The 25642-nt window shown below is 36.1% G+C and overlaps 1 protein-coding gene across 2 annotated transcripts in view; it reads right to left on the bottom strand.

The window, feature by feature from the left end:
* Positions 1 to 4020: 4020 nt before the first annotated feature.
* The window catches only part of VTA1 (vesicle trafficking 1), a 72754-nt gene continuing 51132 nt past the window's right edge, over positions 4021 to 25642 (bottom strand). Inside the window, exons 5-8 of one of the 2 annotated variants that reach the window (XM_069599292.1) lie at positions 24477 to 24585; positions 19534 to 19710; positions 12053 to 12133; positions 4021 to 5112 (exon numbers count right to left, since the gene is read on the bottom strand). In XM_069599292.1, the coding sequence (XP_069455393.1) occupies positions 4967 to 5112; positions 12053 to 12133; positions 19534 to 19710; positions 24477 to 24585 (513 nt within the window). In that variant the 3' untranslated portion in view covers positions 4021 to 4966. The remainder of the gene's footprint in view (positions 5113 to 12052; positions 12134 to 19533; positions 19711 to 24476; positions 24586 to 25642) is intronic. The other variant, XM_069599293.1, reaches the window with a different exon arrangement.

The raw sequence follows: 25642 nt of genomic DNA, 5'->3' as shown, positions 1-25642 counted from the left end.
CGAGTCTTTCCTCCCAACTTAAAGGGATTACCTAAAGTAAGGGATAGGTGTTCCTGTCTGACTTTCAGGCAGAAATTTAATTTGAAGAACCAACTGATAATAAACATTAATTTTATTTTGAAGTCCATATATTTGAAATCTGTGTAAGTGATGGCTACATAGTTAGGAAAAATATTTTGTTTAAAATTAAGAAAAACTGGCATGCCTGGGAAACCCAGGACTTCCTAAGTGATGTGGGACTCTCTCCAGGATGACACATAAATTCATCACACCAGTCATCAAATCTGCCTGTTTTCTCCCTGGCCTCAAAGTCCATTTGCTTTCAGGCCACAGGCTCACCCACAGTTACTAATGATTGGAACATATCGTCCAGGAAAGTCTAGTTGCTATGCTTCTCACTAATAAAAGGAATTGTCCAGTGAACTTGATAACATCTCGCTTTTCTCATAATAATTTAACTGATCCTGTACCTACATGGGTGATAATATTGTCTGAAATAGGCAGTGTGAGCTTAGAAAATTTCAATACTAAGCTGTGTGTGTGTGTGTGTGTGTGTGTGTGTGTGTGTGTGTGTGTGTGAGCTTAGTCATGTCTGACTCTTTGCAGCCCCATAGACTGTAGACTGCCAGGCTCCCGTCTATGGGATTTTCCAGGGAAGAATATTGGAGTGGGTTGTTATTTCCTACTCCAGGGTATCTTCCCAAATCAGGGGCTGAACCTGCGACTCTTAATGTCTCCTGCATTGGCAGGTGGGTTCTTTACCACTAGTGCCACCTGGGAGGCAAATTTACTATCCTGTGGTTGTTTTCTTATTTGTAAAACAGGACTCACCTCTTAGGATCACTGGCAAGATTAAATGAATACATGTAAAATACTCAAATCAGTGCCTGGTATTTAGTAAATACTCAAATGTTAGTTATTATACTCACTATTGTAAAAGTGTCACTTGGTTGAAATGTCCTTCATAAGAATACTCCATTAAATGAGCTGTTAGTCTCAGAATCCCACACAGATATCAAAGATTACAACCAACCAGGTATGCTTACCCTCCTTATGAAGGGTGCCTTAAAATTTTATGATCTAAGAGAAAACTTCTCTACTGCTGGAGGTTTACGTATGATCCAAACTAGGTATCTGATCCAATTGCTTTGGAACATAAAATGAGTCAAGTTAAAAAAAAAATGGGAATGGGGTACAGAGAAAGCTCTGCAGATAACTATTCAACCCCAAGTCATTGTTCAACACCCAGTTATTGTTCTTTCAGAGTTGCAGATGTTAACACTGCTATTAGGATTTAAATTTCTTTAGAAAGGATAGTACATAACCTTTTCTGAACCAACACACAGTAACATCAGATTTCTAGAAGTCATATGTAAATAAATTATATGAACACTAGACCTGCAACCAGGGTCTTTTGCTTGGTGTAATCTTGAAGCCTGTAAACTTCCTTGACCATAGGCTTGGGAACCATTCTTGGCTTCTAGCTCCAGTTCAGCAGTGATTTGGTGAGATGTCTGTTGACAATCAATGTAGACAGAACTTATCTTATTTTTCCTTCCTCCTCTGTCTGTATCGACAAAACAATGTTATCAAGTAGTTTTACTTGGGATGGTCACAAGAACTTGGGAACATTGCATTTCAGCCTTAAATGTCAGCAGAATTCGGCCACTTTCCCCACTGCTATTAAAGACTACTCACTCCTTCCAAGCACTTGTTAAAATCTTGCGATCAACCTTCATTCCTTCTATGCCTATGTGTCAGATCCACTTTACCAGAAATACTGTGGCTCTCTTTTTTTAAAAAAAAAATAGCCAGAAACCTATTACATCCTATAACCTCCACTTCTATCCTTGATCTAAGCCATTGTGACATCTCACCTTAATTATTACAATACTCGCTTACCTATGGTTGTGCTGGGTCTTAGTTGTGATGAGTCGGGGCTACTCTTGGTTGTGCTGCATGGGCTTCTCTCTGTGCTGGCTTTTGATGTTGTGGAGCAAGGGCTCTGGAGCATGGGCTCAATAGCCTTAGCTGCCCATGGCATGTGGAATCTTCCCAGACCAGGGATTGAACCCGTGTCTCCAGCATTAGTGGGCAGATTCTTAACTAGTGGATCTCCAGGAAGTCCCATAATACTTTTAACTCATCTTGCAGTTTCCACCCTTGTCCACATTATGGTCTTTGTCTCAACACAGTTGGCAATATAATCCTTTTAAAAAGTCTTACCAGGTTACTCTTTTGTCCAAATCCTTTGGCTCCGTATCTTGGTCAGAGGAAAAGCCAAGTCTTTCACAAAAATCCTGTGTGATCCTGAGCTTCTCACTCCTTCATCAGCCTTCCTCACTTTTCTCCTCTTACCTCTTCTCTTGTGACCTCCCTGTGCCATGAATGCTCTTCCTTTCCTTTTTCACTCAACAGTCACCTCAGTGAGGCCTAGCCTATCTTACTTAATTGTGCACAGGCCCACACACACACCCAAGCATTTCCCATTACATACTCTGGTGTTCTCTAGAGGATTTATCACTGTCTAATATGGAAGTTCCTAAAATGTGATTCCAGAACTTTCAAATTCCTGTTGTGATGCTGATGGGGTCCAGTGACCACACTTTAGGGGAATCTTCCTCCTAGACTCAATCTGATAGGAGTAGGGGTAGACTACTCAAACTTGAGGGGCTACCAGATTACCTAAAGTGCTTCTTTCAAATGCGACTGGTTGAATATAATATATGATATTCTTTTTTTATCTATTTCCTCCCTATTAGAATACAATTCTGAGACAGGGATTTTTTTTTTTTCTTTCTTGTTTTCTGCTGTTTCCTCATGCAAAGAACAATACCAGGCACATAGCAGCTGCTCAATAAATACATGCTGATTGACCAAATGAAAACTACCTAACCCTAGTGATATATCAGAAAATTTCTTTCTCCTGTCAGATTTTATATGCAGAATCACAAAGTTAAAAAACCTTTATAGATCAATCTCTTCCTGCAAAAAAGCATTTTAGAGTAATGGGCTGCAGAGACAACTGGGATTTCCTGATATTCAGGAAATTAATTATCAATTTCATTATCATTGCAACATTAATGTTAGTAACAATAAACATTTATGGAATGCTACTATTTGCTGAGTATTTCATGTGTAGTATTTCACTTTTCATATTGAACTCTAAGGTGGCTAGTGGTGTCACCTCCATTTTACAGATAGGAGTTGCTAAGACAAAGCCCACTTCTCTATGGTTTTCATACCATCTTCTCCTCTCCATGCGCTCTCCCAACTGGGAGCAACAGGTAGTGTGTGAAATGGGAGGAGACAGTTTTATTCCCAGTGGCCAGACATGTTAGGATCTGAACAAAAATTTGCTGAGCTATACTTTATATTTACCTTTTATAACATAAAAGATCATCCAAGTCATTTTTCTATTTCAATAAAGTTCCAAAGAGCTGTATCAGAACCCTGGAATTGCACATGCAAATGTTGTACTCTACAACTGTTCTAAGAATTTAGCTGTGAAAGACACGAAAATATTTTTCAGGAGGCTTGTTTATGTGGGGCTTGTTTTTATAATAATTTAAAACTGTTTATTCTGCATATTCATTCTATCAAACTCTATACAATAGCACTATACTTATGCAAAGGAAAACAGAAAGACATTATGAGTTAATGATTCATTTTCTTCCAAATAGCCTGTTAGAACAGGGGTCAGCAAACTTTTCCATAAAGGAATAAGTAGTACGTATTTTGGACTGGCAGGCCGTATAATTCTGCAGTCATGGAAAGCAACCAAGCACAAAAAATAAATAATTCAGTTTCAATAAAACTTTATTTATACAAGTGGTCAGCCCACAGACCACAGTTTGCTGACCCCTATGTTAAAAGATTCCAAATATTAGTGTAATGAATGAAATATATCAGATAAATTTCAGGTAAATCTGCCAAATTTCTCTCATTTTAAAAACTGACTTTAAAAATGTGACAATTTCAGCATGCAAAAATGATATCTGGCTCTGCAACAAGTCAAACTAGTTAAAAGAAACCTTGTATTTATTTTTTACACAGCACAAATGCAGGTGACACAGTAAGTTCATAATTCCCCACAAAAAACTTATAAACTCAACAACTGAGAATCATGTTCTTACAATCTGCATCATTCGTAGCTATATACTCTATGGAATCCATTCCATAGCAGCAGAGAACCTTAACTCAAAAGCACCAAGTTTCCAGGCATTACTACAAACATCTTGTTTTCATTCTCTAATACATGCAGTCAAACTGCCTAGGAAGCAAATACCAATTCACCTTAAGTGTCAATGGCTAAGGGAAAACAGCTGAGCAACCAACATTATTCTTATGTCTAGAATTGATGCTACCTCTTTACGTCATTATTTTTTCCTTTCATGAACATTTTATTTTTTAGCATAGCTCCATTTGAGTATAAACTGAAATTTTGAATATAGTCTCTTTCAGATTCATCTACCAGTTTAGAACATTCATATCTGTTTAATCTTGAGGAAAACCAAAATATGATCTCTAATCTGGAATATTCTGGCAGTCTATTAAAAGTTAAGTTCAGAATTTTATAGCAAAGTGATTATGGTCTGTTTGTTCAAATTAGAGATTATAAGATTCCTTCATTTATTTAAATAAAGATTCAAAGCTAATTCCCAATACATTTTATAGAAGTGTTTTCATGTTTTGAACAAGCAGGGTTCAGTGGGCATTTATAGGACCTTGCTCACATTAGAGAGCTATACACTCAGAGACTACTGGATCCACTAAATGGACAATGAAAACTGGTTGAGGCTGCTGATGAATACTTCAATAGGAATCTGATACACAGACACAGATTTCATTGTTAAAGTCAATGGAACTGAAGTCTTCCTTAAAACTGTGCTCCTGATAGGCTGAAGATAGAGTAGTGGACTGTTAGTTCTTTAAGCCAAAAATGCACGGATGTTGTACAAAGGCTTCATTCTCTGCCTGTAGTCAGTAACTTGAGGGCCTTCTGCAGATTCTGCACTGCAGTGCTGACATCTTCATACTGCAAAGCACTGCCAGCATACTTGCAGTATTTCTGAGCCCTAGCAAAGTCCTCTGGTGTTAGTCGGATATCTCCTAAGAGAAAAATAGAGTAATGAAAACATTTATAAAGAATATAAAAAGTGTTATTTAGGTTAGGTAAATGCTTATACTCAAGATTACAGAAAATGTTTAAGTTTATATAAAAATATGAAGGTCTTTTCCCAACCCTTAGTTGTATTTGAATAAATTTTCTTTATGCTTTTAAATTTAATTATTAATATAAACTATATGTATGCCAATGCATAATGACTTATATGAGTAAGATTTTCCTTCCAGAAGTCATAAACTGGAAGCCTTTATATATTGGCAAATTAACTGCAAAAAATTATATATTCATATTCTGTATAAAACAAGGAAAGCAGCTTTGGTATTTATGTCAGAACTGTTGAGAATCTCTTTTTATGGAACAATATACACAGTCTAAGACATTCAAACCTCATTTGAACTAGAATATACATATAAATAGAAAATTAAGTAACAAACTTTATACAAATATCACATACATTATCTAAATTTTTTTAAGCATGTAAAGGGTTAAGGATTAACTAAAACATATCATTAAACTACACAATCAAACCTAAACAATCCTTATTAGTTCTTTGTTTAAAATTGATTTTCATCAAGCTTTCTATCTAGATACACATATATTTAACATGGATAGACCCAGCCAAACAATTTGGGTAAAAAAAAAAAAATCATACTGAAAATATTTAATCTAAGATTTAGATTTGAATATATATTCCTAAAAGTGAAATTAAAAACTTTGTGTCTTATCTTTGGAAATAAATACCATTTTCTTTAGAAATTTTTATGAGGACTCTTAAGAACTGATCAGAAGGTTGGGGGTACAGAATACAAAGAAAAGATAATATATTTTGATTCCCTTTCTAAATGAACATATATAAATATAATTGCTTTTCTTTTAGTTGCTTTTAATTTTGCCAGAAAATAAAGCATAAAATGAAAATTTTGACATATGAAGTCCTACTTCAAAGTTATGTAGCAGTTCTAGATACTCTGATACTAAATTCGTATCCAAATTAATATTTTCTAAAATTTTCAAAAAAGAATGCTGAAGTAATATATCCTAGAGTTTCTAACCCAGTTTTCAGGCACTTGTAAGTGTTGAATAACTTCAATGAATGACTATAAAAAAGCCATATTTACTTTATTTCTCACTTAAAAAAATATTAAGTTCATACAGAATTAAACATTAAATTTACGATTTTAAAATAACGTACTTATACATCTACATACAGTAACTAGACCAGTGTGTTACATATACACAGCCTCCAAATACTTGTTGAGTATTAAAGATTACAATCATAGTTGGTCCTCACTGTTGTGAATCACAGACTGTTGTTGTTGTTCAGTCGCTAAGTCGTGTCTGACTCTTTGCAACTCCATGAACTGCAACATGCCAGGCTTCCTGTCCTTCAATACCTTTGGGAGTTTGCTCAAACTCCTGTCCATTGAGTCAATGATGCCGTCCATCTCATCTCTGTCCCCTGCTTCTCTTCCTTCCCTCAATCGTTCCCAGCATTAGGGTCTTTTTCAATGAGTCAGCTCTTCGCATCATGTGGCCAAAATACTGGAGCTTCAACTTCAGTCCTTCCAATGAATATTCAGGATTGATTTCCTTTAGGACTGACTGGTTTGATCTCCTTGCAGTCCAGTGGACTCTCAGGAGTCTTCTCCAGCACAACATATGGAAAGCGTTAATTCTTTGGAGATCAGCCTCTTTTATAATCCAACTCTCACATCTGTATCTCAAAATCACTGCGGATAGGGACTGCAGCCATAAAACTAAAAACTGCTTGCTCCTTGGAAGGAAAGCTATGACCAACCTAGACAGTGTATTAAAAAAGCAGAGACCAAAAAAAAAAAAAAAAAAAAGCAGAGCCATCACTTTGTGAACAAAGGTCCATATAGTCAAAACTATGGTTTTTCCAGTAGTTATGTATGGATGTGAGAGTCAGTCCATAAAGGTTGAGTGCTGAAGAATCGATGCTTTCAAACTGTGGTGCTGGAGAAGACTCTTGAGTGTCCCTTGGACTGTAAGGAGATCAAACCAGTCAATTATAAAGGAAATCAACCCTGAATATTCACTGGAAGGACTGACGCTATAGGTGATGCTCCAATCCTTTGGCCACCGGATGAGAAGAGCTGACTCACTGGAAAGGATGTTGATGCTGGGAAAGATTGAAGGCAAAGGAGAAGGGGTTGGCAGAGGAAGAGATGGTTAGATATCATCACCGATGAATAGACATGATTTTGAGCAAACTCCAGGAGACAGTGAAGGACAGGGAAACCTGGTGTACTGCAGTCCATGGGGTTGAAGAGTCAAACATGACTTAACAACTGAACAGTCCTCTGTCAAGATCAGATATATCAACCTTGGAAAGACATAGTTTTATCAACTGGGTATACAGGGATTTCTCTTTAAACCAAATAATGATTTTGTTTTCTCTAGGTTATTTCCCTAACTCCAAATGATAATCTTATACCATTGTTTCTTGATTTATAAGTTTTTCAGTTCAATTCAGTCACTCAGTTGTGTCTGACTCTTTGCAAGCATATGGACTGCAGCACACCAGGCTTCCCTGTCTATCACCAACTCCTGAGAGTTGACTCAAACTCATGTCCACTGAGTCGGTGATGCCATCCAACCATCTCATCCTCTGTCCTCCCTTTCTCCTCCAGCCTTCTATCTTTCCCAGCATCAGGGTCTTTTCCAATGAGTCAGTTCTTTGCATCAGGTGGCCAAAGTATTGGAACTTCAGCATCAGTTCTTCCAATGAATATTCAGGACTGAATATTCCTGAATATTCCTGAATATTTAGGATTGACTGGTTTGATCTCCTTGCAGTCCAAGGGACTCTCAAGTCTTCTCCAAAACCACAGTTCAAAAGGACCAATTCTTTGGTGCTCACCTTTCTTTACAGTCCAACTCTCACATCCACACATGACTACTGGAAAAATCACAGCTTTAACTAGATGGACCTTTGTTGGGAAGTAATGTCTCTGCTTTTTAATAAGCTGTCTAGGTTGGTCACAGCTTTTCTTCCAAGAGGCAAGTGTCTTTTAATTTCATGGCTGCAGTCACCATCTGCAGTGATTTTTTGGAGCCCAAGAAAATAAAGTCTCTCACTGCTTCCACTGTTTCCCTATTTATTTGCAGTGAAGTGATGGGACCAGATGCCATGATCTTAGTTTTTTGAATGTTGAGTACTGAGCCAGTTTTTTCACTCTCCTCTTTCACTTTCATCAAGAGGCTCTTTAGTTCCTCTTCACTTTCTGCCACAAGGTTGGTGTCATCTTCATATCTGAGGTTATTGATATTCCTCCCAGCAATCTTGATTCCAGTCTGAGCTTCATCCATCCCAGCATATCCTATGATGTACTCTGCATATAAGTTATATAAACAGAGTGACAACTTACAGCCTCGATGTATTCCTTTCCCAATTTGGAACCAGTCTGTTGTTCCATGTCCAGTTTTTCCTATTGCTTCTTGATCTGCATACAGATTTCTCAGGAGGCAGGTAAAGTGGTCTGCTATTCCCATCTCTTGAAGAATTTCCCACAGTTTGTTGTGATCCACACAGTCAAAGGCTTTGGTATAGTCAATAAAGCAGAAATAGATGTTTTTCTGGAATTCTCTTGCTTCTTCTTTGATCTAGTGGATGTTGGCAATTTGATTTCTGGTTCCTCTGCCTTTTCTAAATCCAGCTTGAACATCTGGAAGTTCTTGGTTCATGAACTGTTGAAACCTAGCTTGGAGAATTTAGAGCATTACCTTGCTAGCGTGTGACATGAGTGCAATTGTGCGGTAGTTTGAGCATTCTTTGGCATTGCCTTTCTTTGGGACTGGAATGAAAACTGACCTTTTCCAGTCCTGTGGCCACTGCTGAGTTTTCCAAATTTGGTGGCATACTGAGTGCAGGACTTTCACAGCATCATCCTTTAGGATTTGAAATAGCTCAGCTGGAATTCCATCACCTCCACTAGCTTTGTTCATAGTGATGCTTGCTCAGGCCCACTTGACTTCACATTCCAGGATGTCTAGCTCTAGGTGAGTGATCACACCATTGTGGTTATCTGGGTCATGAAGATCTTTTTTTGCATAGTTCTTTCATGTATTCTTGCCACCTCTTCTTAATATCTTCTGCTTCTGTTAGGGCCACACCGTTTCTGTCCTTTATTGTGCCCATCTTTGCATGAAATGTTCCCTTGGTATATTTACTTTTCTTGAAGAGATCTCTAGTCTTTCCCATTCTACTGTTTTTTTTCATTGATCACTTAGGAAGGTTTTCTTATCTCTCCTTGCTATTCTTTGGAACTCTGGATTCAGATGTGTATCTTTCCTTTTCTCCTTTGCCTTTTGCTTCGCTTCTCTTCTCAGCTACTTGTAAGGCCTCCTCTCTGCTATAGAAGGTAAAGGATTTACCCATGTACACTCTTTCCTTCTTTCTTACCCTGTCTCCTCCTAAATTTATTATTTTTTTTCAAGTTGCTTAGCTGCTTACTTCTGTCTTATTTCATCAACTCTAGCAAAAATGTCAACATTTCACTTTTGGATACTCCCCCTAAATACAGCCTTCTTTTATTCCACCTTTCAACCTCTTGAAATACCTCTCTCTACCTTCAACTTGTCAGTGTTGATTTATATTCTGTCTTGAATAAAATACTGTTTGTGATAAGCCTATGCCATTTCAAGGAGAATGTTCTTTGTGTCCAAGTCAAACAAAATCCCTTTTCTTATATTTCATAATTCTATTATTGTTCAAAATCATGGCATATTTCAGTTTGCTTCTTACTTGAAATTTCTTGTACAATTTAAAATGTTTTCTTGGATATTTTCATTCTTCTTGGCAGACAAATTCTATGGTTTCTTATCCATTTCTTTCACATTCTACAGCTTTTTATTGTATATATTGCATGGAATCCACTTCAGTTTTCTTAAAGGAGGTTTAAGAAATTGGTTTTCTAATTTTAGAGCAACTGCTTTTCAAGCCTATGGAAAAGTTGTCAATGGAATTTTTTCTGTTAGGTGACATACGATTAATTTCACCATTTCTTATATCTCATATTTCTTTTTTTGGTTATCATTGTTCTCTTGATGGAGCATATCCTCTGGTAACTTCTTTAGAAACAGTATGTGGTAGGTGAAACTTCAGAATCCTTACATATTTAACAATATTTATTCTGCATTCACGGAGAAGGCAATGGGACCCCACTCCAATACTCCTGCCTGGAAAATCCCATGGACGGAGGAGCCTGGAAGGCTGCAGTCCATGGGGTCGCTGAGGGTCGGACACGACTGAGTGACTTCACTTTCACGCACTGGAGAAGGAAATGGCAACCCACTCCAGTGTTCTTGCCTGGAGAATCCCAGGGACGGGGGAGCCTGGTGAGCTGCCATCTATAGGGTCACACAGAGTCGGACATGACTGAAGTGACTTAGCAGCAGCAGCAGCATTCTGCATTCATACCTGACAGTTTGGTTGGGTAAGATGGCAGACTTAGCATATGTAATTTTTTCTTTTGAAACCATATTAAAATGATAAGGCAAAACACAAGGAAATAAATCCTAAAATTGAAGGAAAAGCAGTGAAGTCAAACACTGTAAAAAACTGGAACAGGTAACTGACAAGAGATTTAAAGAAATTTCTAGAAAACTAGAAATTAAATGGAGGTATGCCGTTAGATGGGCTTCCCTGATGGTTCAGACAGTAAAGAATCTGCCTGCAGTGCAGAAGACTTGGGTTTGATCCTTATGTCAGGAAGATCTCCTGGAGAAGGGAATGACAACCCATTCTAGTATGCTCGCCTGGAGAATTCCATGGACAGAGGAGACTGGTGGGCTACAGTCCATGGAGTTGCAAAGAGTCATACACGACTGAGTGGCTAACACACATGCTGTTAGATAAGAGTGGAAAAACATTCCAATTCAAAACATGTTTTTAGGAGGCCTATATGTGGAGCTTACCTAGAGAAACTTCAGAGATGGTCTAGCTATATGAGGAGTGGGGTTAGGGGTCTTTACACCATCAGTCTAACCTTCCTCACTCTATCACCCTCTGCATACGTGCACATCCTTTGCCCTATTGCATTCCCATCTCTCACATGGCACCCTAGGTTAAAAAGATAGAGAATGTCTCTCTAAAATCATGGAATTAACCTCCTAGATAGAGCTAGGACTGACAAGGTATGTGTGGTACACCCCTTGCCATTCCCCTCCAAGAAAAAAATCTCTTTATCCATGGCTGAGATGCAGGAGGAAGCTGAATAGCCTGTTTTCACAAGAGAGAACAGAAAAATCAAGTGGGAAAACAGACCTGCAGACATAACATCAGGGGAAATTCAATGACAGCTACTGAAAGTAACCAATCAAGGTCTTCATCTTACATATAAAAGGACTAATCTCATCAGACATATGAAGAAAATTCTGAAAAAGACTAAATTAAACAAACAGAACACCCAAGTTGTTCTCTTTCCAGAAAAGCTAGAAAGATTGGAATTAATAAAATAATCACTTAGCCTGATGAACCAATCAATCAAAATAACAATCCTCAGAGACTTCTATCTTCAACTGTGGTTAGTTTCTCTCTTCTTAGATAATCTACTAACTCAGTGCAGGTAAAGAAGATTGTAATCAAATCACGAGGTAATCTTGAACTAAACTAACAGAAGCTTCCACGATAGCTTTGGTTACATGTTTGTACCACTATACCCCGCAGTACATAAAAAAAGGAATTGTTAAAAAAAGGGAGGGGGGGGAAACGCCTTTGGATTTAAATATTTTTGATCTAAGAAATAATCTTGGTTTATTGGAGAATTTGGTGAATAAAGGCATTTAAAGAACTGTATTTCAAATTACCTAGACATTCAGATACAGTCATCCCAAGATAAAAGCACAAAACAATGACCCCAAATAGGAGATACACTATACCTCATAAAATAGCTGACTTACCCTGGGAAACTGTACTGAAGAGTGCAGGATCAATGGCCGGAATAGTCTGTGGAGTAGGCTGGATAGTGTTACTTGTTACACCTGCAAATCAGAAAACCACAGATGAGTACAGAAGTGTTACACCCTCAATCCTCTTAATTATATATTAGGAAAGCACTCAGAGGATCATGGAAGACTCTCATTACTTCACTTGATTACTTTCCTGAAATCTCAATGGACTGTAATTTGATATACATCTTATTTGATGTTGGAGGCTGGTATAGGAAATATGCAGAAAAATATATTTTGAGCATTTACATAGATGTGTTATGAGGTAATATATATTCTTATTATATATTTCTCATTTTCTATCACATCTACTTCTTCAAGGTGCTTCTCAATAAAGCTTACCATGTATCTGTAGAAGTAACAGATTCCCTTCCCATCTTTTAATTTCTTAAATAACTGAATAATTTTGAGGACAAGGTAGGATATAATTATGATTTAGTTTAACTTATGGAATGAGTCCCATTTCACCTCTGTCAATGAAATTTACAAATTATATATTCCAATTTTCCAGTTTATATGTTTTTAAGATAATATTTTACATACCCAAGGAGCAATTAGTTATGACTTCCTATTAGAACTTGTCATGAATATCATATTCAGTGAATAACTAGCATTCTTGATTAATGCTAAGTAATACACTGAAGACTATTAAATCATCTAAAAAATTAACATAAACTGTGGAGACTTCCAAAGACTTTCAATTAACAAAAATTATTCAATTAACAAGATGATTCAATCAACAAGAAAGCAAATGAAGAAGAAAAGCTGATTACTCTCAATCAACAGACTCAAATGGAAACCAGGATTCTGCTGCCCCAAGCTAAGAGGTTCAATCTGAATAGGCAATGTGTAGTAGGGGGCTTCCCAGGTGGCTCAGTAGTAAAGAATCTGACTGCCAAGCAGCAGATGAGAGTTCGATCCCTGGGTTGGGAAGATCCCCTGGAGAAGGAAAGGACAACACATTCCAGTATTCTTGCCTAGAAAATTCCATGGACAGAGGAGCCTGGCTTGCTATAGTCCATGGGGTTGCAAACAGTCAGACTATAACTTAGCAACTAAACAGCAGTATCGTAAAGTAGGAAAGACACTAGGACAAAAGAAAGGAGCAGGAGAGAGAGAGAAAACAAACTGGGAAGTTTTTAGGGGCAATGAGAGTTCTAGAGCTATGGTTTGACTTAAGTTCTCAAATATATTCTGCAGGCACGAATTTTACTTGAAAGATTTCTTGACTTTGAAGGACCTTATTATTTCCCATCCAAAGGAAAAACAGTTTAAATATATACTATTTTATATCATTCAGTTTTGTTTTGGCAAACTAGTTTCACTTTCACAGCCTTGGTGCTATTTTTACTAAGTCATACAAATCTTGCTTTTTAACTAAAAACGGAACAAAAATTTCCAAAGTATGAAGGGGTATGGATGAAAAGTACAAATTTTAAATAGCCAAAGAACAAACAAACAAAACCCCGAAAAGGGTGGAAAAAAGTGAAAAGCTTTCCTCTCATTCTATTCCTCTTGAGGGATATCACTATTTTTAGGGCACCCTTCTATTTACATAACAATATGTGTATTTTCAGACCAGTGTATGCATGTATAATAAAGAAATGTACTTTGCTAAGAAATCTGTGTTCTTGCCTAAATCAAAATCTTCTGGTCAAACTCCTCACTCTGTGAAGAAGGCATACTTCAGCATGTGTTATTAATATATTAATATTTTGCTAATGGTAATATGTCTGCATACTGTACTATTCTCTGCATTTTTCACATAATATGCCTTAGCGATAATTCCAGATTAAAATATATAAACCTGCCTTGTTCTTTTTAATGGGTAAATATAGTAGTGTTCCATTACATACATGAACACACATTTTATAATGCTATCCCTCACTGAGGACATTTAGGTTGTTTCCAATCTTCTGCTGTAGCTAATACTAACAAACAATCTTATATAGTGTATACATATATATGTATGAATTTATTTATAAGAAAAATTATATAACTGCAAAGTCAAGAGACATACAAATTTAAACTGACCAATTCAACGACTACGTTTTGCTTGATTTAAAAAAATGCTAACAAAATAGACATATATGTGTGTGCTTAGTAGCTCAGTCCTGTCCAACTTTTTTCTGCCCCAGGGACTATAGCCCACCAAGTTCCTCCGTCCATGGACTTTTCCAGGCAAGAATACTGGAGTGGGTTGCCATTTCCTCCTCCATGGGATCTTCCTGACCCAGGGATCAAATCCATGTCTTCTGGGTCTCCTGCACTGGCAGGGTGATTCTTTGCCACTGTGCCACCTGGGAAGGCCCTAACAAAATTTAGTTTATTAAGTTATAAACATATGACATAATTCTCCCATGAAACTTGAACTTTCAAAGGCAAATAATTACACAATATAATGTTTTTTTTTTTTTTAAACTTAGAATGCAAGATTCAACAGGGCTCTTTAGAAACTACCTAGTGAAGTCCAGGCAGTTGAAGCAGCTGAGCATAAAAACACAGGTAGGTGACTACATATATTTTTCACACAGATCTTTAGGAAAAAAAGGGTAAGTTGACAACTCTTCACAGATAATCTGGATATCAATGTCATTTCTTACTAAGTAATTTGTGTTTCTGAGTACATTAAAATCCTCCTAACAAACCCCTTTCTCTGTGGAGAAGGCAAGGTTTCCTTGGTCAGCATCCTGCATTAATTTTTAAATGCTTCCTTGCACATCTCCAGATGATTAAGTAGGCAATATTACTGAACAAGAACAAAAGAGAATTTACAGAGATAATCTATTATGTATTATGTGTATGTGTGTGTTAAGTCACTTCAGTCATATCCGACTTTTTGTGACTCCATGGACTGCCAGGCTCGTCTGTCCATGGGATTCTCCAGGTAAGAATACTGGAGTGGATTGCCATTTCCTCCTCCAGGGGATCTTCCCGACACTGGGATCGAACGTGCGTCTCTTATGTCTCCTGCATTGGCATGTGGGTTTTATACCACTAGTGTCACCTGGGAAGACCATTATGCATTATAATAAAATTTTATTTGAGTGATACTAAAAAAAGAAAAACCCACAAATAGTCAGCATTTATTAAGAACTCTGATCAGAGTCATTCAACCAAACCTTGAATTGACAGTATAGGCTGCTCAACAAGTCTTATGCAGCAGTGAGAAGACATGGCTTCTCGTCTGTCTCCATGTACAGGGACCAAGGCCTATGTTCTTGGCAGTTACCATGACATGTTCCTGTGGGGGCCTAGCACAGAGGCTGAACTAAGTGTATAAATACCAGTTAAATCAGTAAGAACGGTTTTTAGTTTATGTTAATTTATCTTTTAAAAATGCCCTAAGCTACTTATTTTTCCTTCTTACCTCAATTTGTAAAGGTTTCATTTGTTATTGTAGCCTGTTATACTAGAATATATTGGAGTGATGTCACCATAAAAACAATCCTGGGGAAGGCAGAAGTGTGTTGGAAATTTCTATCACTTAACAAAAAAGAAATGTTAACAAGTAACTTCTGGCTAATTATTTTTAGCAGATGGTTTTTACATAGCCTATTTGATGAGACTATATACATTCAAAAATTAAATACTTTATGACTTCTAATTAAGTACTAAATTGTTCTCCTGACAGAACTCTAGAAAAAGAGAAATGAGTGTTGGTAAGAAAACTCGAGAAGATGATGCAAGAAGTATAATTAAACAGAATCCTGAATGGCAGTAACATTTGAAGAGGCAGTGAAAGAGAAAGACGTGATAACTACGAGGAACATTATAAGCAAATGTAGGATCACTGGGTTGAGTAAACTTCAGAATAATCATGGAAAATAGTGCTGACAGAAACAGTCAGCCAGAATACAAAACAGTTCGAAGGCTGGACAGCAGAGCTCAAATGCAGTTCTGTCACTTAAAAAAACAATAGAAGAGCTAAGTTTTTGATCTAGATATGAGGTGAGATGCCTTTATAATTAAAAGGTTTGCATTAATTCTAAACTAATTTTTCATCTATTTAGATTTACTACTGAGATGTTCTTCCTCAATATTTACAGACTGTAGAAAGCATATTTCAAGAGAAGGAAAAACGGTAGGCTGTATGACCTCTATCTGGTAGTACACAGCGGTAAAAGCACAAAGAGCCAAACACTTGGCTGTTTAATCACTAAACCCGCCCTCCTTGCACCCTCTTTGCTTTTCTGTGGAAGAACTAAACACTGTATATTAGTACATACTATTCTTTTCAGCTATCTTAAGGATTTCCCTTTGATAAAAGTACATCCTGGACCTTTATATGAGAGAAAGTAAATCATTCTTGAAGTGAGTAAGAGGGGAAACATCTGCTATATTTATAAACTGAAAATGTTATTTCATTTTCTGTTGGGTAACTATGAACTAATTTTTAAAAACTGTTTTAAATGTAATAGAAAAATTTGCCAGCAAACAGGTGATTTCCATATCTAAGCTCTTAAGGAGAAAAATACTATGAGAAATGTAGGTTTTAATCTGATAGAACTTTAGTTTTTCAGAGGAAGGGAAATAGAAGGGAGGTGCCAAAAACACAAAATCTGAAAGATTTGGGTTCAAATTCTAGGACTGTCACTTATTAGCTATGCTAGTATGTATATTTTTTCAGGAAAATGGCTTTTCTTTAGTTTGAAAATTAGGGATAGCACTATCTAATACAGTTCTGTTAGTCTAAGTTTATGAAATAGACACAATAATTATTTAAATGCTAAGTCTGTAAGAACATATACCTGATGCCTTAAAGCAATTCTAAGATTTTCAATTTTATGCCTCATGCTAAAGAACATAAGTGGGAAAAAAAATAAGGCTAATGCCACATTTAAATGGATCCAAATGAACTATTTATGCCAGAAAACTTCCTAAAATAAATAGAAGACTACTTCTTGATATCTATCTTTATGTCTGGATATTCTAAGCAGGAGTCTGTTAGTTTGAATATATGAAATTAATGTTCTACCACCTCCGTTGTACAAAAACAGACACGTGGTTTGTGTCTATTCTGTCCTATGAACCACTGTCATGTGGTTCAACCTGTTACAACCCTCCTACTAGAAGTATACTTTCCATCTCATATGTTTGATATATAGACATCCTGTAAATATGTAAAAATGCCAACCCACTCCAGTATTCTTGCCTAGGGAAAGCCCTACAAAGTCGGAGCCTGGTGGGTGATAGTCCATGGGGCCACAAAGAGTCGGACAAGACTTAGCAACTGAACACACACTGTAAATATATGCATATATGCCTATACCATAACTCTGCCCTAAGATACACTGAGCAATAATACCCTTTAGTCAATCTTTTTGTAAGGTCAATACCTTATCCACAACTGTGATACTTTTCCTGATTCACAAAATAATTTTAAGTGTTCATTAACTTGCTATTAAATATCCTTTCTTTGGCACACAAATAGGAAGGAAGGTTAAAAAAAAAAGGAAGCTAATTTGCTGAACACTGATTTTGTGTTAGGCACAGTAATCAATTTTCATAGTTTTTCCTCTTTAATAATTGGAACAACTATAAGAAGTATGATTAATTTCATTTTGAAAGAAGAAAAACCTAGAGAGAGAAAAGATGAGTAACAGCAGAGTTTGTGGTTTAACAAGGAGCAGAAGCTAGTAACAAATACTATGTGATTCCCAAGTGCATTTTATTCTCACTTTGTCCTTCTGTAAGGATGACAGTGTTGGAGGCTCTAGGTCAGTGTTTAAACTTACTAGTATATTCGAGCAGTATTTACTGAAGGCAAATACATCTATGTAGCTGGTTTTGCTTAGTTTGTGCTACAATGGAAATACTGAACATTCCTAAAAGATAATAAAATATTTAAAACAATGTTCCATGAAATTTTACTTACAAAACTAATGCAAATTGATCTACTAATGCCATTACATAGACCATAACGCAATGAAAAGTCAGGCAGGGTAAAATTTAGAGAATGGTGATACAAAAGAGATCAGCATTAAAACAACCACGTTCATCAATATGCTTAAGACAGAAATGTTTGTGGTATTTACAGATGAAAGGAAGTTGAAAGTTTTAAAATAGAAGGGAAGAGAAAAATAGGAGGGAAGAGACTAATCACACACCTACAGTGGTCAAAATAGAAAACTTAAATGTTGTTCAACTCATGCAAAATAACCTAAATGGTTTGGGTAAACAGAAGCTGAAAATCTGGAAGTCAATGAAGTAATGGTGAATAACAGAAATAGTAGAAAACAAGGCTCAAAGGCAACTTTTATTCTATTAAACATTTTGAAATACATAGTTTACTACCATAGATTACTCATAGGCTGAGATAAAAGTAAAAGTTTAAAAACAATTTTTGGAAAAAAATTTTATTAAAGTTAAGCTTTATTTAAATTACGGTTTTAAACGCCCTTCTATTTGGAAGTAAAGGTGATTCTGTCCACAATACAAGAAAACAAAAGAGTAGCTGTCTGCAACTTTAAACAGTTTATCTACTGACACTGACTTATTCTTGGAGACTAGTTTTGTCAGATTTTTTTTTCTATGAAAACAAGGTATATAGTACTAATTTATTCAAAGACAGTAGATATCACTTCTGTGGTTTATTTTTAGACGTTTGTAATATTTAAAACGACGAACAAACCTGAAACCCCTCCTTTCACTTGTCTGTAAATCCACTGTTACTGAGGTTCTGTGCCTCAAAGCTGGCTCCTTCATCAATAATACCCATATTGAAAGTAGAGGCAGGGTCTTAGGGAAATGAGTCAAGAGAAAAATGGATCTTGTGATCACAGTAGGAGTCTGACTGACACTCCTATAAATAAGACCCACTCACTTCAGTGCTATTCTTGAACAGCAGTGAAAAGGAAAGAAAGGGAAGGGAAGAAAAAGAAAAGGGAAACACACACGAGAAGTACAGGCACTATGCGGCCCGGTGGTGGTGGCACAAGTTGCAACCCCATGGACTTAGCTCACGAGGCTCCTCTGTCCATGGGATTTCCTATACTGGCGTGGGTTGCCATTTACTTCTTCACAGGATATTCCCAAGCCAGGAATGGAACCTGGGTCTCCAGTTTGGTGGACAGATTCTTTACCACTGAGCCACTGGGGAAGCCCATAGACACTATACTTATTAATAAAATATAAAGTAAATGGTAATCAATTACACATAAATATTCTGTCATTTTTAAAAAAATTAAAATACAACTAGTATTAAAATTTCAATGAACACAATATTGTAAAGCAAATATCTTTCAATTTAAAGAATATATAAATCAAAAAAAACTTCAGTGAAAAGGATTTAATTTTTTTTGTGGGTTCGCGTGGAATTTAAAGACCACTTCGTGCTTTAGGACCATCATTATGAGGCAAAAATAAGATAAGAGGAGCAGTTGTTATTTATGAAAGGAAGAATTCAAATCTGTTAAGCTTCAACTTCCTACCTGTGCTGTGAGGCACTTCTGCTGGGGTATTAGCTGGAGCGTGGGCACCAGGGGGAATCTGGATTCCAGTATAGCCGCTCGATGGCATGTTGCTTGGGTCATATGTGGAAGATGACGGCTGAAGTGGCTGAGTGGGCAGAGAGGTGGCTCCAGCATCTTCATTTTCCTCAACATCTACTATATGATATACATGAAATGTTAAATGAGGTCCAGACAGTTCTTGATTTATGGTTTTATCTTTTTTTTTTTAAAATGGTAGTGTAAAAGTGATATGGCTTTGGTAGAAACTATACTTTAAATTTTGATCTTTTCCCAGGCAGCGATAAGTGGTATAGTATTCTCTCTGATGCTGGGCAGTGGGAGCCACAGCTCCTAGTCAGCCACGAGATCACAAAGGTAAACAACTGATATACTCACAACCATTCTCTTTTTCACTTTCAGTATACTAGTCAATAAATTACATGAGATACTCAGCACTGTATGACAAAACAGACTTTGTGCTAGATGATTCTGCCCAGCTGTAGGTTAAGGTGGGCTGGGCTAAGCTATGATGTTTAGTAAGGTAGGTTATTAAGTGCATTTTCAAATCATAGTTATTTCAAATTTATGATCGGTTTATCAGGATATAACCCCATTATAAGTTGAGGAAATCTGTATTTTGAAATAAAAATGCCAAATATTCCTTTGATATATGAACATGACAAACCTTCAAGTGCAATTCTATTTAATGCAGTTGATAAGCAGCTTCTCTTAAAATAATTGTTCTAATTTTTTCCTTTTCTTACAATACTTAGCTGTCCCTGGCATGAATAACATTTCTTTAAATGAATATTTTCCAACTCTATAAAATCTATGCATATATTTTTCTTAAAAGTAAATTCTTTAAACTCATTCTTAAAATTTATGAAAAAAAAAAAGGAGGACTTCTCAGCAAACATACCACATTTATGCTTTCCGTAAGAGCGCCATTTTCTGACAGCTGCCTTTTACTCAAGATTTATTGTTTACTAGCTATTAAATGTGTTTGTCACTCAACAAATTAATCAATAAAAACAAAGGAATGGAATTTCACATTGAGCTGTCTATGTAGAAAGGAGTAATAAGAGTTAGCCACTTTGGGGAATTTTACTAAGTGAACTTGTAGATGTTCTACATACTAACATTTTTTCCCATATTAGAGAACTCTAACACAAACATCCTGGGAAGGAAAAAAAAATCAAAACACTTTTTAAAGACACTGGAGAGTGAACAAAGGACAGTTAGAGTGTTTGGGATAGACATGCACACTCTGCTATGTTTAAAATGAATAACTAACAAGGCTCAATGTTATGTGGCAGCCAAGATGGGAGGGGAGTATGGGGGAGAAGGGACACATGTATATGTATGGCTGAGTCTCTTCCTTGTTCACATGAAACTATCACAACATTGTTAATCAGCTCCACCCCAAGACAAAATAAAATGTTACCAAAAAAAAAAAAAAAAAGTTGGTAGAAATTAGAATGAAGATGAGCCTTGACAGAAGAAATCTCACCAGGGAAGGTTTGCTTTCATGTCGCTTTTCACCTGAGGGTACCCAAAAGTCTATGCAAAAAAAGGAGTTGCAGAGAACTGAGCCTTGAAATGCTTGTATGAACCTCAACTGAATACCTATGTGGCCCTTGAATTATGCAGGCAGACTCAGGGAAGGGTCTAAGGAGCCCTGAAGAAAGCAACAGCCTTAAAGCTGAAAGAAAAGAGGGGCAGTTTAGGCAAGTCAACTGTCTGCTAGAACAAGAATCAAGACTTTGCAAAGGAAGTTAAGTGAATGCAGAGGAGCTACAAAGGTTATTGATAACAAAAATTAAAGATATGGGGGGAGGGATGAAAATGTGACCAGAGGCAGGTGAAAAAGAGACATAGGAAAAGACCCTGATGTGACCCAGATATTGAAATTAGTGGAAAATAACTCTAAAGCAAACACTATAAATAAGTTCAAGGCCATGGAGAAAATTGTAGTCATAATGAATAAAAGAAAAAAACCCTCAAAATTACCTTCATTAGTTTTTATTGCTGAAGTATAGGTTAATGTTGACCATTTAAAAAGAATACCATTTTGCATATACTGAAACCAAGTGGATGTGGAAACTCAAGAGTTTGAATGTTAACAGATTCCCCTTCAGCTACACCTAAATTTTTCCTAGAATGCTTTTTTGTATCAATTGTATGACTTCCTTCTGTACTTTTAGACAATATGGTAATACAGTACTGCTTTCAAAAATAAGAATACTTTTTTTTCTCTTCCTCTAAACTAATAAAGATATAGTATTTATTTTTTGGCTGCATTGCACAGCATGTACAATCTTAGTTTCCCAACCAGGGATTGAACACATGTCCCCTGCATTGGAAGCTCAGTGGAACCTTCTACTGGACCACCAGGGAAGTTCCTAGTATCTATTATTTTTTACTAGCTTTACTAGACTTACAGAACAACAGAAATTAGACTTTTATTAAACATAGTATCTTTTATACCTAGAATATCTTGTAAAATTTAATAATACAAGGAATACAATGCTACATTGGGAAAAAGAAAAGTCAGTTTTAAAGAAAAGGTTTTGGATACATATTCAGATTTCATGACATCCTCTTTTAGACCCATAAGCCATTTCTAAGCAGACACTGTTAGATGTTATAACATTAACACCTAATTATGACACCAGGCTACATTTTAAATTATTTAATAGGTTGAAAGTATATAGTGAAAATATTCTTTTTTATATTTTAAAGGATTATTAGTGTTCTATAGCTAACAATTTTCTACTATCCAGAAGCTCTATAAAATGGAATGAAAATAATGAATAAAAACTATAAGCTCAATTTAAGCTAATTTTGGGAAATTAAAACAAAAATTATACAGTATATATTTAACAATCTACAATATTACAGAAGACCTAAAATAACCATTTCAGAACAAATGAGACCATGATAATGATCAAAATGTAATACTTCCTACTTTCAAGAGAAAAGGTTAAAATGTTTAAGATGAGAGAAGTCATTGATACTCAGAGTACCTGAAAAACAAAACTGATCATTAGGTATTTCAATGTGCCTAGAATGATACCTCTGAAATGCTACTGAAAAGTATAATGGTATGTTTAAAACAGCAAAGATATTTTCATTTTCAATGTGTATTTAAGAATTGAGACATAAATGTCTGAAATTATGAATATTAAATCTTTTTACATTTACTACATGTATGTGTAAGTACCTTACTTAAAATAATAGAACTGCCTCTGCTTCAGTTTCTAATCTAACGCGATTAGTAAAGGTGAAGAAGGGCTGGTTCCATCTTTGCTTTTAATTCTTATGCAATCCATTCTCCCTGGGTTATTCAATATTTTACTTTAGCTTCACTTCTTCCTTTTAAACCGACAACTCCAAAATATCACTTTTAGCCTAGACTTTTCTTCTGAAATCTTGGGTAGAATATCTAATTGCCCTTGAACTTCTTCAAGGAGTAATCACATTAAAATCTCACTGGAAACCAAACTGCTGGACCTTGATCTTGGATTTTCCAGCCTCCATAACTGTGAGAAAATAAATACCTTTTGTTCAAGCTGTCCAGTCTATGGTACTTTGCTGCAGCAGTCCTACCAGACTAAGCCAACGTGAGACAGAAGGAGGAAATAAAGCCGGTAAGGTAGGCTGGTGCCACATCATGGTGAGTCTTGCTTGTTAGGCTAAGGATCTCAGATCTTTTCTCTTGGACAACTGGAAATGACTAGTCGTTCCGTACACAGCAGTACTGACATATACCATCCTGACTACGGAAAGCATTAAAGCAGGGAGAAAAGTATGCAAAACATTCCAAAATATTAAATGAAAAAGTGAGACATAAAGTTGTGCAATAAACTTTAAAAAATCCAATTTCACTGTTGTGATGTAAGCCCAAAACTTAATCATACTTTAGAACAGTCCACTTTAAACAGTTAATAACAACTTAGTATTACAGTATTCACACTGTAGTGTTAGTGAAAAGAGCACAGGACTTAGAGTAAGAACTCCAGTTCTGGTTCCCCTCTCTGTGAGTCTAATAATTAGGACAGCTAAAACCTGAAACCTCAGTTTCCTCTTCTGCAAACAAGAATAACATCAAGTGTCAAAGATTTCTAAGGGTGTGCTATATATAAAAGGCTATCTAAAGATAAACAAGTGTTCTTCAGAAATAGCAAAAATTCACTTGAAATGCTGTATGAAAGCCTGCATCTCTAGAAGAGCTGCAAGAGTTTACATGTAGTAGCTACATGTACAACTATAGTGTTTCTTTTTTTAACTGAATGGTATTATAAAATTCTAAATAAACATCTTAAGTGAATGTGTAAATAAGCCAACCACCCAGATGCATCAATAGAACAGTGTGTATTTTACCAACTGTGTTAAGAAAGTGAGGATATATATTCCTATTTACTAGTAATTTATAAAAAATAATTTCTATAAAGATATACAAAATACTAAAAAATATTCACTTCTTTTGCTTTCAGTAGAATCTGGGATGATAAAGACTATGGTGGAAATGAGAAATCCACTTAATATTTTTTACATACTCTATTACAAATTTTGTAAAAGTATTACCTACCCCTCTTTCCCCTCCAAAACTCACCTTATTAAAAAGTAAGTTTTCAGTTTTCTCTATGGTTTGGAAACATTTTATAGATTACGAAAGGACTGCCTGTCCCATGTAGCAATGAAATCTGATCAGATGCAGGAGAAAACCAAGCCATTCTGTTGTTGACACAAACAGATATTAGAGTAGTTTTGCCTTAATTTTTCACTTGTCCCTAAGTTTATACTTTTACACCTGATTTTGGACCTGATGAAGGAAATAAAATGGTTTCCAAAAATTCTGAATAATAATATATTGAACAGTTATGATTCCACTAAATCATTTTACTTATATAAATACATACCATTATCTTCTTCAATCCCAACAGGCCCTGCTTGAGGGGTCTCTCCATTCTTTAAACAATTATGAATATATGTTGCCTTCCACCTTGCATACTTTCTGTGTTTCACATTCTAAAAGAAATATTTTTATGTCAATATTAGACTGCAATAAAGAAGTCAAATAAAACTATACATTATGATGACCTATATCACACTTCTAGATAAAACCTATTTTTGCATGGTACAGCTCTGGAATATTCTGGCAATCTCCCCACCTCATCACTGGATTCTACCAACTGCCCAGGGCATGACAAACTTCATGAAAAGCCATCTTCCTCAAGACATGTAACTTTTTAAGGTTTCATGTTTCAGAAAAGGACTACAATGGAACTATGGGAGTGTCCCTCCAGTGAAACTTGCAACTCTTAATGCCTAGTAGAGAGGTCAAATGGAATTTAAAACTAAATATAAAAGAAAACAACAATTTTCACTGAAGAAAAACTGATCTGTACAAATCTACAAAAACAAAAACTAAGATGCTATAGTGGCCAAAGCAAACACATGAACAACTGACTGACAGCTAGGCAAACTTTACCTTTCAACTTGGGTTTTTTAACAGCTTTAATTATCATTTACCTCAGTTCTAAAAAGGGGGAAATAATACATCATAGGGTAGCTAGAAAGAGAACTGGAAAATCGGTGAAAAAGCTGCTAGTTACCTCTTCTTTCTTAACACTTTTTCTATATTCATGGATCAGTGGTATTGCTATCACCTGGGAGCCTGTTAGAAATGCACTCTTCAAGTCCAACTGAGACCCACTGAACAAAAATCTGTACTCTAACAAGACACCCTCCCCATACCCCTCAGGTGATTTGTATGTACAGGAAAGCTGGAGAGGACACATGACTTTGTCATGTTGAAAACAAATGTAATTAGTCTGTTGTAAAGATCCATTAAGTCATCAATAACTACAAGTACTGCATACAGTCCAGATGCTCAGTTGAGTTTCTGTAATGTGAGATTCTTTACATACTGCTATAGGTAAGTGCGTCTCTGTAGCTAAAATGGTAAAGAATCTGCCTGCGGTGCAGGAGACCCAGGTTCGATCCCCAGGTCAGAAAGATCCCCTGGAGAAGGGAATGGCAACCCACTCCAGTATTCTTGCCTGGAGAACTCCGTGGACAGAGG

Source organism: Ovis canadensis, chromosome 8, assembly GCF_042477335.2.
Source record: "Ovis canadensis isolate MfBH-ARS-UI-01 breed Bighorn chromosome 8, ARS-UI_OviCan_v2, whole genome shotgun sequence".
In the NCBI taxonomy this organism is placed as follows: domain Eukaryota; kingdom Metazoa; phylum Chordata; class Mammalia; order Artiodactyla; family Bovidae; genus Ovis; species Ovis canadensis.
Note: the sequence above shows the minus strand (reverse complement) of the source record. Positions and strands in the feature narration are given on the sequence as shown.